General features: G+C 40.9%; 2 protein-coding genes and 1 long non-coding RNA gene across 3 annotated transcripts; 2 read left to right on the forward strand and 1 right to left on the reverse strand.

The window, feature by feature from the left end:
• Positions 1-48: 48 nt before the first annotated feature.
• LOC125298601 (NACHT, LRR and PYD domains-containing protein 3-like) lies at positions 49-8414 on the reverse strand. The gene is made up of 10 exons (XM_048249396.1): positions 8040-8414; positions 6428-6513; positions 6103-6219; positions 5654-5770; positions 5320-5382; positions 3295-5142; positions 3013-3186; positions 2741-2914; positions 2429-2602; positions 49-1205 (listed from the first exon to the last, which is right to left on the reverse strand). The coding sequence occupies exons 2-10, from the start codon at positions 6490-6492 to the stop codon at positions 1193-1195; spliced, it is 2745 nt and encodes a 914-aa protein (XP_048105353.1). The 5' UTR covers positions 6493-6513; positions 8040-8414; the 3' UTR covers positions 49-1192.
• Positions 8415-8528: 114 nt separating this feature from the next.
• On the forward strand, positions 8529-8920 carry LOC125298612. Its single transcript, XR_007194229.1, has 3 exons — positions 8529-8616; positions 8705-8755; positions 8898-8920. It is a non-coding gene; the product is annotated as an uncharacterized LOC125298612 (long non-coding RNA).
• A 1-nt stretch (position 8921) lies between these two features.
• LOC125298610 lies at positions 8922-10758 on the forward strand. Its single transcript, XM_048249405.1, has 8 exons — positions 8922-8943; positions 9034-9098; positions 9185-9290; positions 9384-9408; positions 9503-9588; positions 9747-9812; positions 10061-10120; positions 10473-10758. Exons 2-8 carry the CDS (start codon positions 9040-9042, stop codon positions 10737-10739), a joined length of 669 nt encoding a protein of 222 aa, XP_048105362.1. The 5' UTR covers positions 8922-8943; positions 9034-9039; the 3' UTR covers positions 10740-10758.
• Positions 10759-13433: the final 2675 nt, after the last annotated feature.

Consider the following 13433-nt stretch of genomic DNA (forward strand, 5'->3'; position numbering starts at 1 on the left):
TCTTCCTGTGGCCATTTATGATCCCATCAGCAACTATACAGTACAAAACAAAACACCAACCCTTGATGAGGGCACATTTTTTGGCCATTCCTCTTCTTTGCTCCTGCTGTTTATGATCCAATCAGCACCATAACTCGACCAAACATAAGCCCTTGATAAAGGCACCCACAAATACCTACATTCCTCATTGTTGCTGTGGCCGATCTGATCAGCAATATACCCAGCCAAAACGCAAGCCATGGATGCAGGCACTCCAGCTACAACTAACACAGCGGCAATATTTCACACTCTCCCACACAAAATATCTTGGTACCCGTGTACAGTGCCTAATTTGCTTCCTTAAGGTGGAAAAATATGTTTGTTTTTTTTGTGAGGTCAAAGTAATATTGACCTTTGACCACTCAAATTCAGGGGCCTATCATGCACCTGGCGCAAGGTGGCGCAAAGCCTGATATCTCTTCGCATTTAACACTGGTTGAATAAAAATAAATGGACAGAACCCTTTTGACTGTCAATGCTTTTAATGTCTGCTTGACAGACAGACAAAAAGCTCCTTCCATCTCTTCCAACACTTTTATCCAAAGTGTCTCACAACATCGAATAACAATCAAGATCACATTCGCATGATTAGACTAATAAAAATAACAATGACACATAATAGCATAAAAACTTAACAAACAGACATAACAACAACAAAAAAACGTAACAAAAACCATAGACATTTGATAATACATTTTTGTTTAAAAGTGCTTTTCCCACGTCCCAAGGTTTGCTTTACATAAACGGTAAATGAATTGCATTTATATGGTGCTTTTCCACTCTTCGGAGCACTAAAAGCGCTTTACAATTTTTTGCCTCGCATTCACTCATTCACACACACACACACTCATACACTCATCCATTGATGGCAGAGGCTGCCATGCAAGGCACCCACGTGCACATCAGGAGGTTCAGTGTCTTGCTCCAGGACACCTCAACAGGGTCAGGAGGAATTGGGCACAATCGGAACTTGTTTGCTGATAAGATCCAGCAAGCTTGCTTGTTAAGGGTGTGATGCAGAGAAACTTCAAACTGTGCCCTCCCACTCGGAAATAAACGTTTGCCTATGGATCTAGGCCAGACTCTCTGCGAAGTCAGAAAGTCTGGTATACAGGCTACTGAATCATGCCAGGAAATGTTGAAGAGTTGGTGATCAATACTTCCATCTGTCAAAAAAAGAAAAGCACATGGCATTTAAGTAACACCACAAAAGGAGACAAATGGGTAACACTTTACTTAAGATTTCTATGTAAGAGTTACATGTCATAACTCTAACATTAACCCTATAGCCTAGAAATCTAGACGCGCCCCTAGCGGAAGCAAATTATATTTGCTGCCAGGGCTAGTCTAGCAACTCTCCGTTGGCTTGTGACCTCCAGAAATCGAAACTTAATCAGGCCAATGAAATCGTGTATAGAGTCGTTAGGTGGGCTTAACATAATAATTGATGGCAGAGTTGCAATGGTTTGGCTTGAATTCCCTGCTACTTGAAAACAAATAAGATGGATGTTGCTGCTAGCAAACAGTGTGACACGAGTTAAGCTTTTATTAAGTTGGCAAACGTTTGAACTAGCCAACTAGCTCTGCTGGTGGGAAACACATGGGACTCATAGCTGCCGCTGTCCCTGTGCATGCAGAGGAAATTTGAAAGACAACTGATTATCCCGCCCCTCGGACTGAGCACTGCGAACGGTGAGTTTCCAGACCCTACATTTTAATGTGGGTCTGGCTAGTCAGGCTATTAACCCTAACTTGTCATGACAAAAAACAAATGACATGTGACAGAAGCATTATGTCATAATCATATATGACTTGTTTATACTGTTTATGACACATTCATGACAGTGTCATGTCACTCTTATGTAGATACCTTCAAGTAAAGTGTAACCAACAAATGTGTGGCTATAAAATTTGATGCTGAGGATTTATTCTTCAATGTTGAAGACATTATTAAAGATTAACATACAAACAACTTCAATCTAGTTTAGTGGCGAATCAAATAAGACTTTCCACAGGTTCACCATCTGAAGTGAGTAGCAACTCTGATCGTGTAGGAAAAAGAGAAGCCAGTTTTTCAAAATGTATCTTGAGTCCAAATTGTCTGGCTTGCCAATCACCTTCATCAGAGTCAACAGTGATTTCATCTCATCTTATAACCTAGTGACAAAAATTACTCTTTTCTGAGAGGTTGGCTGGTGTGCCAATATTTCTGCAAATAAGGATCTTTTTGTTCTAGTGATCAAAATATGAAAATTATATTCGCAAATTAAAACTTGACAACAAATCTATTGAAGGCAGCAAACAGATGCATCAAGATGGAAGTTGTGCAGAACTAGAAGATATATACAGAATAATTACTCAGAACTAGATGACAATAATAATTGCTCACCGTAGTGTCTTCAATTTACAGTTTGGGTTCTTCTCCAGAGCAGATAGCAGCTCAACATCTGATGCCCTCAGTTTATTATACCGCAGGTTCAGCACAGTGAGGCTTGAGGAGTTTGAGCTGAGGGCTGAGGCCAAGCAGGCACAGCTGTCCTGTGTGAGCTTTGAGTTAAAAAGCCTGAGGAAAATAATGGCACCTTCAGTTATACAAATTCAATTCCTAGATTTTAGTAAACACTTGCTCACTTACACAACCACACACACAGGCACAGAAACACATACACGCATGCACATACCACCATCTGGGAATACTTACCATAGCGTCTCCAGTTTGCAGTTTGGATTACAAAGGGCTGTGCATAGATGTTTCACTCCTGAATCCAGCAGGTCATTGCCACTCAGGTTCAGCTCCCTCAGACTTGAGGAACTGGAGGTGAGGGCTGAGGCCATATAAGAACAGCTTCTCTCGGATAACTTACAGCCAATAAGCCTGAGAGAAACGTGATCAATTTGAGTACTCAAGCCTCATTACTCTGTCACACACACATACACACACACACACACACACACACAATGTGAGATACTCACTCTAGTTTCACCAGTTTGCAGTTCTGATGACTAAGTGCAGAACACAGAACTTTCAGTCCTGAGTCCTTCAGCTCATTGCCATTCAGCTTTAGTTCTTTGAGGTCTGAAGATTCCGATCTTAAAGCTGATGCCAGAGATGCACAGCTTTTCTCTGAGAGCTTGGAGTTAACGAGGCTGAGGAAATAACGGCATTTCAATATCATCATACTATATTCACACAACACAGATACACAGGGCAATCTTTCTCTAGTCGACCGAGAGATCTTAAAGTTATATACTTACTCCGCTGACATTGATGCTGTGACCAATGGAAGCAGCCTCTGAAGCACCTCGTCCGGACTCAGAAATTCCGTCAAATCTTTCTCTGGTGACTTTATGTACTTCTGCAGGTCAAAATCATCCAGCTCCTCTTCTGACACCTTAAAGACAAACTTCCTTGTGTTCCATTCCCCCGATAAAAGCATCACTACAGTGACTGTTCCTGACCCTGAGGCCTTGTCAATGAACTCCACCACAGCGTGATGATTCAGCTCATTCAGAGAGTAGAAGAGATTGATCATTCGTACGGAAGAACTCCTGGAGTACTTAGAGTTCTCTAGCAGTGCAGATGGATTCTTCCTGATCTGCTGTTTGATGTACTGGACGGTTTGATCCGACTTGTGATACTGACCCCATGTCTCTGGAAGAAAGTTTTGTAAAAGAGCCCGATTGAAATCCAGTGAGAGGCCCAACAGGAAACGGAGGAAAAGGTCCAGATGACCATTCTCATTCTGCATAGCCAGATCCACAGTAGCCTTGTGCAGGTCGAAAAGAGTTGGAGCTTGGAAGAGTGCTAAAAGCTGGGAAGGCTGGAGTTTGGCAGGTATGTTTCTGCCGAAGCAGAGAAGCACATACAAAGCGGCAAGGTACTCCTGAATGCTCAGATGCACAAAGCAGAACACCTTTCCGTAATGCAGGCTCAATTCTTCTCTGAAGATCTGAGTGCACAGTCCTGAATACACTGATGCCTCTGTAACATCCATGCCACACTCCTTTAGGTCTGCCTCATAGAAGATGAGATTGCCCTTCTCCAACTGCTCAAAAGCCAGTTTCCCGAGTTTGAAAATCATGTCATCATCCTTGTCTTTCTCTGTGTATTTCTCTTTTTTGATGTCTATCTGAATGCTCAGGAACCGTGTGTATATTTGTGTCAAAGTCCTGGGGGCCTCTCCATTCTCTATGTTACTCAACATTCTTTCCAGAACAGTGGCTGTGAGACAACACAGGACTGGAATGTGGCACATAATGTAGAGGCTTCTGGATGACCTCAGGTGAGTGATTGTTCTGTGGGCCAGGTTCTCGTCACTGATTCTCTTCCTGAAGTACTCCTCCCTCTGAGGGCCAGTGAAACCTCGGACTTCCGTCAGTTGGTCGATGCATTCTGAGGGGATTTGACTGCTGGCTGCTGGCCGGGAAGTGGCCCAGAGAAGAGCTGAGGGAAGCAGATTCCCCTTGATCAAGTTTGTCAGTAGCACATCCACTGACGTTGGCTCCGTCACATCGTGACAGATCTTGTTGTTCTGGAAATCTAGAGAGAGACGATACTCATCCAGACCGTCAAAAATGAACAGGACTTTGTGATCATCATTGCCAAGTAGAGTTGTTGCAGTCAAGTGTCTTGTCTCAGTGAAAAGCTGATGAATTAGATCCATCAGACTGAGATTTCTCTGGGACATCAAGTTCAACACCCGAAATGGAATCGGGAATATGAAATGAATATCTTCATTAGCTTTTCCTTCAGCCCAGTCGAGAATAAACTTTTGGACGGAAACGGTTTTTCCAATGCCAGCCACTCCCTTTGTCAACACTGTCCTTATTTGTTTGCTTCGCTCATCAGAGTGTTTGAAGATATCATTGCATTTGATTGGTTTGCCTTGTGGTGCATCTTTCCAGGATTTTCTCTCAATCCATCTGACTTCATGTTCATCATTGACCTCCCCTGTTCCCCCTTTTGTGATGTAGAGCTCAGTATAGATCTCATTGAGGACCCTGGGGGTTCTCTGCTGTGAGATTCCCTCAATCAGACACCGACATTTGACTTCCAGATATTTTTTATGGGCAAACTGGACTCTTTGCTCCTCCAGTGTGAGCCTACAAATAATTGCAAAAGTGGAAAGTCACATTAAATATTTTGTTTTTGAAAGTTATTTAGATTAATTTAAAACATTTGATTGAATTCAGTCACCTGATACCTGATTCAGACACCTAATGCTTTAGAAATGGCAAACTGTAAGACATCTCATGAGTAATGAATTGCCTCACACTGACCTTTGACCCAAAGTTTGTTGTGCTGTACTGTCTGTCCTCGTGGACTGCTGGTCTGCTTGCAACCTGTGAACAATAGTCCAAGAACATCATCATTATTTCTGAATGTTTTGCTATATTATGTGTTTGCTGGCTAGCAAACAGCCTAATGTGGGTTCCTGGAGGTTATCAAACAGTAGTCAGCCCTATGAGCCCACAGCCCTATGTTCCCACATTTTTAAGAATTTTTTTTCAGTGAAAATTAGGTCCCATGTTACCACATTTCATTTCACATCTCATGATGAGAATGTAGCAGAATTACTGACAACTGTTTCCATCACTCTCAAAATCTTCTCACCTCTCTTCATCGTGAAAGGTTCCCTGTCCAAAGCTAATTGGATCATTCTTTGACCAATCACTCTTCATAGAAACACCGCTGGGTACCGGTGAGGGTGCCCGCCTGTGTTGCATGGAGCTGCAGCACACACACACACACACACACACAACACACACACACACACACACACACACACACAATCAGGATAGAAATATTATTCAATTAGTACATATTTCACCACTCTCTATATAGGTCAATGGCCATTTGAGACTAGGTTTGACAACAATCATATTTTAACAATTAATTACAGTAGCTACTGTATCTATCTATCTATCTATCTAAATGCTTGTGTCTTTCATTTAATTCCTCTCCTGCTTTATCAGTTACGTCATCTTGCAACTATATCCAGAACTCCCAACATGGAGCCCACATTCTAGATAAGTACTGTTAATTGCAGAAATGCTTCTCACCTCTCTTCATCGTGAAAGGTTCCCTGTCCGAAGTTGATTGGATCATTCTTTGACCAATCACTCTTCATAGAAACACCGCTGGGTACAGGTGAGGGTGCCCGCTTCTGCTGCTTAGGGCTGCAGTGTCCGCACGCACACACACACACAGTGTTATTATGAATGGGTAGATGTGCCTGTCTATTGTTGTGCTAGGCGGTCTCCCATCTGTTGCCTCATATAAATCATTCGATTAAGACAGTCCAATCAAAATTCAGCAAATTCTTTATCTCTGACTGGGGTATTACTTTCAAACTTCTTAATGACATAACCACACAAACATTCTCACCTTAAAGCTTCATATTTAGCACCTTGATCCTCAGAGACACATGTGCCTGAGAAAGGATCTTCCATATTATGGAAAGATGTAGTAGCCTACAAGCAGAGGAGAACCATCAGAACAATCTATTCACTGTTGCCTGTTAACAGGACACAACAACAAAAAAACGAAAACCTTGGGCTCATACCACTATCCCCTAATTCTACTAAATTAACAAATATTTCCTAATCTGGAAAATGTTTAGTTTATTTTTCTTTCGTCCGCGGTTCCATGATACCATTCAAGTGTGCCGCAAATTATCCGCGGACCAGCAGTCTCCTCGTCGAGGAGGCCCTATCCTTGCAGATCATAGACAGAGAAAGCATGCTCTGGGAACAGAACACAGTTGCATGCCCAGTGTAGCCATGGATTAGCCTAGGAATCTAGACGCACCCTGATAAATATCAACACCAATATAGTTCGTTTGGATCAAAAAAAAACATGGTGCAGACTGCAGAGTTAAACTTTTTGGTCTGTGACGTTAAGTTTGTGTCTAAGAATACGATGTCCCAAATCCTTAATTAACAATTAACAAAGAAAATCAACAAATCAAAGACCATCTAATATGATAGGCAATATTATGACTATAATATAATCAAGTCCATCTGCGCAAAATGGTGGGAGAACAGGGGGGTTTTCACAAAACCTAGATAAGGGATTTTTTTGGTTCTCCTGGATGAATTTAGCCTAAAAAAGATGGCACATAAATTTCCATGGGGATTTATTCTCTGCACCTAGCCTAACAGCCAAGCTAAGTTAATTCTTGTAATAATTATTTTGTCTTATTGGATCAGCTAGCTGGCATTCCAATCAGACCTCCGTGCTCATTTTTAAGAAGTTTATTCAATTTAAATATACTATTTGTTAAATGTATTTGCTCGCAAAACAAAACAGATTGTCTGCCTACTACCATATGGTTATTATTTATAATTGTGATAGCCTTATAATTATTAGCAGGCCTACAGTAGGTACTGATTGTTTGCGAAGGTGTTTTCAACTATGATATAAAGGTTTATCATTTGTGCATCTTTGTGGCAAGCGCTTTCTTATTGACGTTGCGTGCCGAGACAAGGAAGCACTCACACGTGGATGCATACGTACATTTGCATTCAACTGGTCTACCACGCCTACTCCTGCTGTTTTACAGAAATAGCCATGATTTCCCATTTCAAAAAGAACAACTTTACTTCATTGTTAGTCTATATCAAAAGCAGTTGTTCACTTTGTGTGAATGACGCTATTTCCCGTGTCTTTTTTATTCCAACCGTGAGTTCTTTGGGGCAGAAATGAGAACGCGAATCTGGCTTGACATAGTTGCTCCTCATCTTGGATTGGCGTTAGTGAAACGAGTTTAGCTAATATGACCAGACAACGCTATGTCAAACCATTGTATCACTTTTCTTGGATGTCTTAATTCTGTCTTACCCCTCTGGTAGGCTACAATTAAAGGATGTGAAAGCTACCATAAATTCAAAGTAAGTTACGTGGGCTTCATTTACATACACTTGTGAGAAACCGTCTGTTTTAATTAGCACACTATCAGGACCACACATTTGAAATTATTATTTATTTGTCTACTTACAAAGCGTTTAAGCTACTCTCCGTCGACGCACTCAAAATGGAGCCCAGCCGGAACAGAAACTTTCGATTTCTGCAATATCATTTTTAACTTTGTTGTGCTGCATTCATGTGCTCCTTGGAAGGTCCGTTTCTAACTTCTCCAACTTCGAGGTGGTCATCATGTGCTTGAAATGAGGAATTCAGTAGGGCGCAGATCATTTGTCTTTTTGCCAATCCTCCCTTCCTTCTTTCCTCCTGCCCTAACCCCCTCCTTCTAATTATTTTTGTGAAGAAAACGAGAAAGGACTGATAGGAGGATGGAGGAATGAATGAGACAGATATGGGAAGAAGTCCTGCACACTCGCATCACTTTTGAAAGAATATACGAACTTATGCCAAAGCCTAATATCATATAAACATGGACTCTTCCCACTTATTGACCCTGATAATGAGGTAATGTTTCAAGAGCACCTGGCTGCAGACCTATGGGGAGTGGAGCTCCACTCCAGAACGGAAATACGTCACCTCCACTGTCTATGACGCACCTCCACTCCGCCCCTACAGTGGTGGCTGCCTGACAGACAGGGCTGGACATTGAGGTGATAACAGTTAAGAATTAGTGCATATGTAATTAGGAAACAACATAATTACTAAAATTATTCATTGCGCATGTTCTTCATGTTACAGGGCCTCCCACAGCAACATTTTGGTGTTGACTGTGGAATTTTCATGATCATGGTGAGTTGCTAAGCTTGCATTTAGTAACACACCATGCCCATTAGGCACACTAACAGTGTAACAGAGAACACTGTTTTTAAGCTTAATGCAAGCACATTTACACCTGAAACATGGAGCCATTAATATTTCTTTGTATTGACAGTATGCTTGGTACATAAGCCCTGGAGACACCATTTGATTTCTCCATAGTAAGTGCTATCTAACAAATGTGGTAAATTTAATTTCATTGAATCATTATATTAGCCTTTTCCATGCATTGTAACTTTTTTCTTCTTTAGCATGACATGCCCTACCTGAGGAGGTGGTGGTGCACAGTGTTAATGGAGAATCTGGAGATCGAGGGGTATAATTTGTGAATAATCCTGTATTAATAACTATTCAATCGAAATGAGAAATGCAAGGACAAAACATGTATTTGTTCAATTACAGGCATGGAAGAAGATTCGCACATTTCACAGAGGAGGGCAGAAAGACGGCAGACGGTAGTGTGGCACCTGTTTTCCGTGTGCCACGAAAAAGGAAGCTGGACACTATGGTACTATGATGTGGAATTGTGCAGAGATAGTAGCATAAAACTGCTATGACAAACAGTACACATTACACATTTTTTTTTTGTTGGTCATTTTAGGATGGTAATGGGCAGGTAATAGTTGGTAAGTGTCTTGCCTCAATTCGACAGTTTAAGTAATGTTAACTGCAGCATTCTCAGTTTTTTTACCTTACATCTTTTCATTACTGTGATAACAGGGCCACCAGCAGCAACATCAGCAGCTCCTACAGCCCCAACAGCAGCTCCAACAGTCCAGTGTGACAGCTGTGTCTCCATTGAACAGGTGTTTATTTCTTCACTAACCATACAATCTGGATGACAATAACCCAAACAAAGTTGTTGTCTATTCTATTTTTTTTCATTGTAATTCTAAGTTGTGTCTCAACTCAAGTGTTAATGTGAACTCGCATCTCTTATGAACAATGTTTGTCTCAATCTTAGAGAGAAGAGAGTTTCAGTGAATTAGAGGACTTCAATGAAGAATGTGAGGACACAAGTTGTGAGGAAGTAAGGGGTTATATATTGCACATCAAACATTAATCAGGACCCCCACCCACCCGCCACCACACATCCAGTCACTCTCTTAGACACACACATTAGATCTATGATGTTTGAACCACCCAATCTGGATGACAATGACCCTAACAATGTTGATTTCTATTTAATTTGTATTCTATGTTGTATCTCAACTAACCTCAAATATGAATGTGAACTCACTTTAGGACTCTTATGAACAATGTCTGTCTTTGTATTAGAGAGAAGAGCGTTTGCGTGAGATACAGGAGCTCAGCAAAGACTACCAGAACACTAAATGGGTAAGGGATTATATATTGCACATTAAACATCAGGTCAATGCAGATCCTTAATTACTGAGACCGCTAAAACACAGAACCCCCCTCCACACACACACACACCACCACCACCACCACAAACACAGGCTCTTGCATAGACACGCATTCGATCTATGATGTTTTAACACTGTTTTATGCATTATCATCTATTGACCTCCCCACATAGACCTACAGTACACAAGTGTCCATTGCTGCACACAGGAGGGCATCAAGCAAGGTGAGAGCATGGTAGGCGTAGGCCTGGCATGGTAGTGCAATGTCCCTTCCACTAAAAAAAATTAATTGACTGAACTGCCTTTTAATGTTTGTTGCTCAGCTCTTCGAAGAGGCAAAAAAGGCAGCAGACTGGTTGAATGAAAACAGTGGGCTGATAAAAAATAAATATTGGCTGCCACGGGTGTTGGACATGGAGGCGGAAGAGCAGGAGGAGGTGCTGGCCAGACAGTTTGAAAACATGAATTTGTTCACATTTCAATTTACCACCGTCCAAGATCACGAAACATTTTCTATTCATGTACGGGACGAACTTCACATTCGGGCAATGACATCCTTTGTCCAAAGATCGTTTCCAAATGAAAAATAAAAAACTCAAATAACATTGATTCTGATTCCAGTTCTACTTATCAATTCTGGTTCCTATTGATTCTTCATTTCAATTTCAAAATGTAAACTTTTGTTTTTAGATCTGTTCAAGTGTACTGTATTGCTTGTACTGTATGCTACACATCTCTCTCTCTCACACACACGCTAGGCTACTGTATTGCTTGTAGCCTACTGTATTCCTATACATGTGCCATCTGTTCTGGTCCTGCTGTTGCCAGTGACTTTATAGGCTACTTACACCATTTACTTTTATCTACATTGTGTACATGCTCTTCGAACAACAACAGAACTACAACACACAACAGTACAATAAATCATTGCTTTTGGTATCTTTATTAAAACTACCTCAAAAGCCTAGTGGAGGAGCATGATCTTAAACAATGTTAATACGTAACGCTAATTCGTTTTCTGCATTAGTTACGATCGGTCGATGTTCAGAGGAAAAACGTAAAATTACCTAAGTTAACGGAATATCACAATACCTAATGTTCATTTGTATACAATTAATTTAATTATATATATATATCAAATACACAAATAACACAAACCTGAGGTCTCACGTTGTTTCAGCGACTACTTCCTTATTCAAGTGGAGGTGACGTATTTCCGTTATTGAGTGGAGCTCCACTAATAGAATTCCCCCAGAGGTCTGCAGCCAGGATCCTGGACTAGCAATAGGGGTTCGACGGTGTAGTTTTGGCGCCAGGTTTTGCTGGCGCATTCAGAGTTCGTGGCGAGAGGTGGCAAGCGGGTTGTTTGGAGGGCGTCGGAAGCGATGAGTGCTTCCGGGAATGCGAAAAAGCCGCCAGACCCATTGGAAATGGCGTTTGGTGGACTGGGATGTGATCATGGATTGTTAAGCATGGATAAGTTTGAAACTAGATCTAATGATTTGGAGGAGTTGTCAGGGGAGCATGATAGTGAGAGTACTATAAGCGAAGGTGACGAAGGTGAATGGAATTTAATTCAAAGAGCATCGAAGAAAAGAAAAGGAAATACTAAACTAGATGAAACGAAAAGAGTTAGGACTGAGGTTAAAGTAGTGATTCGATTTCAAACCCCCTGTGTATTAAACCCATTAAAAGTCAGTGAAGCAATTTATAAGCAAATAGGAGAAGTTCGCTCCGTCAGAACGCTAAGAGATGGTAACCTGTTAGTGGTTTGTCAAGACAGTGATCAGAGAATGGGATTGATGAAACTTAAAACGTTACTGGGGAAAAGTGTTAAAGCCCAAGACTGGGAAGAAAGGGGTAAAATAATGGCGGTGATATCTGGAGTATCGACAGACTTGTCAGAAGAAGACATTAAAAGCAATGTTAAACGAGTTCGAGTCAGCAAAGTCAAGCGTTTGCAAGTACTTAGGAATGGAAGTAAAGGACCAAGTTTGTCTGTCTTGTTAGTGTTGGATGAGATTAAGATGCCTGAACGAATCATGATTGGGTATGTAAGTTATATGACGAGGACTTACATCCCCCCACCAACTAGATGCTTTAAATGTCAGCGATATGGACATATTTCTTCTGCGTGCAAATCAAAACCCAGATGTGCTAAATGTGGAGGCGAACATGAATATGGTAAATGTGCGGAAGGAACGAAAATCAAGTGCTGTAATTGCGGAGGTGAACATAGTGCGGCCTACAAAGGGTGCGAAATGCATAAAAGAGCAGTTCAAGTGCAAAATGTTAAGGTAAAAGAGATCATTACTTATGCTGAAGCCATTAAAAAGGTTGACAAAGAAAACCAAGCAAAATCAAGGGTTAAAGTAGGTATGGCCCCTTTAGATTTAACCCCTAGTCAAGCTCAAACGACCCAGAAATGTTGTAAGGTAACTGAAGATACTTTAATTGTGGATAAGAAAAGTTTCATTGCTTTTATGGTGGAAGTGGTTAACTGTTCAGCCCAAGTGGCAAGTAGAAGTGATAGAATTAAAATAATTAAAAGAGCAGCAGAAAAGTATCTAGAGATTCATGATTTGTCAGTTGACTCTATTCATAACATGGTATTAGGAATTTCTGATAGCCAGGTACCAGGTGGCAGTTAAGTAATGAGTCTATCAATTTTACAGTGGAACGCCAGAAGTTTAATTGCTAATGGTCAGGAACTTAAAAACTTTATTGAGGAATTAGATATTAAACCCAACATTATCTGTATACAGGAAACCTGGTTAAAATCATCACTTGATTTCATAATATATGGATATACAGCAGTGCGTAAAGACAGGGATACTGCAGGAGGTGGAGTGGCCACATTTATTCAGCAGGGGATTAATTACAGAGCTTTAAATGCAGATAAAGAGGTTGAAACAGTCCTGGTTGAGATCTGGGTAGGTAAAACTAAGATTAAAATCGTCAACTTTTATAACCCTTGTAAAAGAATCCTGAGAGAAATGCTAGACAATATGTGTGAGGAGGGAAATGGGAAGCTAGTATTATGTGGAGATTTTAATGCACATAACACTCTGTGGGGAGGTACTAAGGTGGATGAAAATGGGAGCACTATTGAGGAGTTTATGGATGATTATAAGTTGGTTTGTTTAAATGACGGAAGGAATACTAGGTATGATCGTCTCATGGAACAGGATCAGCAATAGATCTTACATTAGTATCTGATCAGATAGCAGGGGTAAGTGAATGGGAGGTTAGTGAAAATTCTCTTGGCAGTGATCACTATATTA

The sequence above is a fragment of the Alosa alosa genome, chromosome 7 (genome assembly GCF_017589495.1).
Source record: "Alosa alosa isolate M-15738 ecotype Scorff River chromosome 7, AALO_Geno_1.1, whole genome shotgun sequence".
NCBI lineage: Eukaryota > Metazoa > Chordata > Actinopteri > Clupeiformes > Clupeidae > Alosa > Alosa alosa.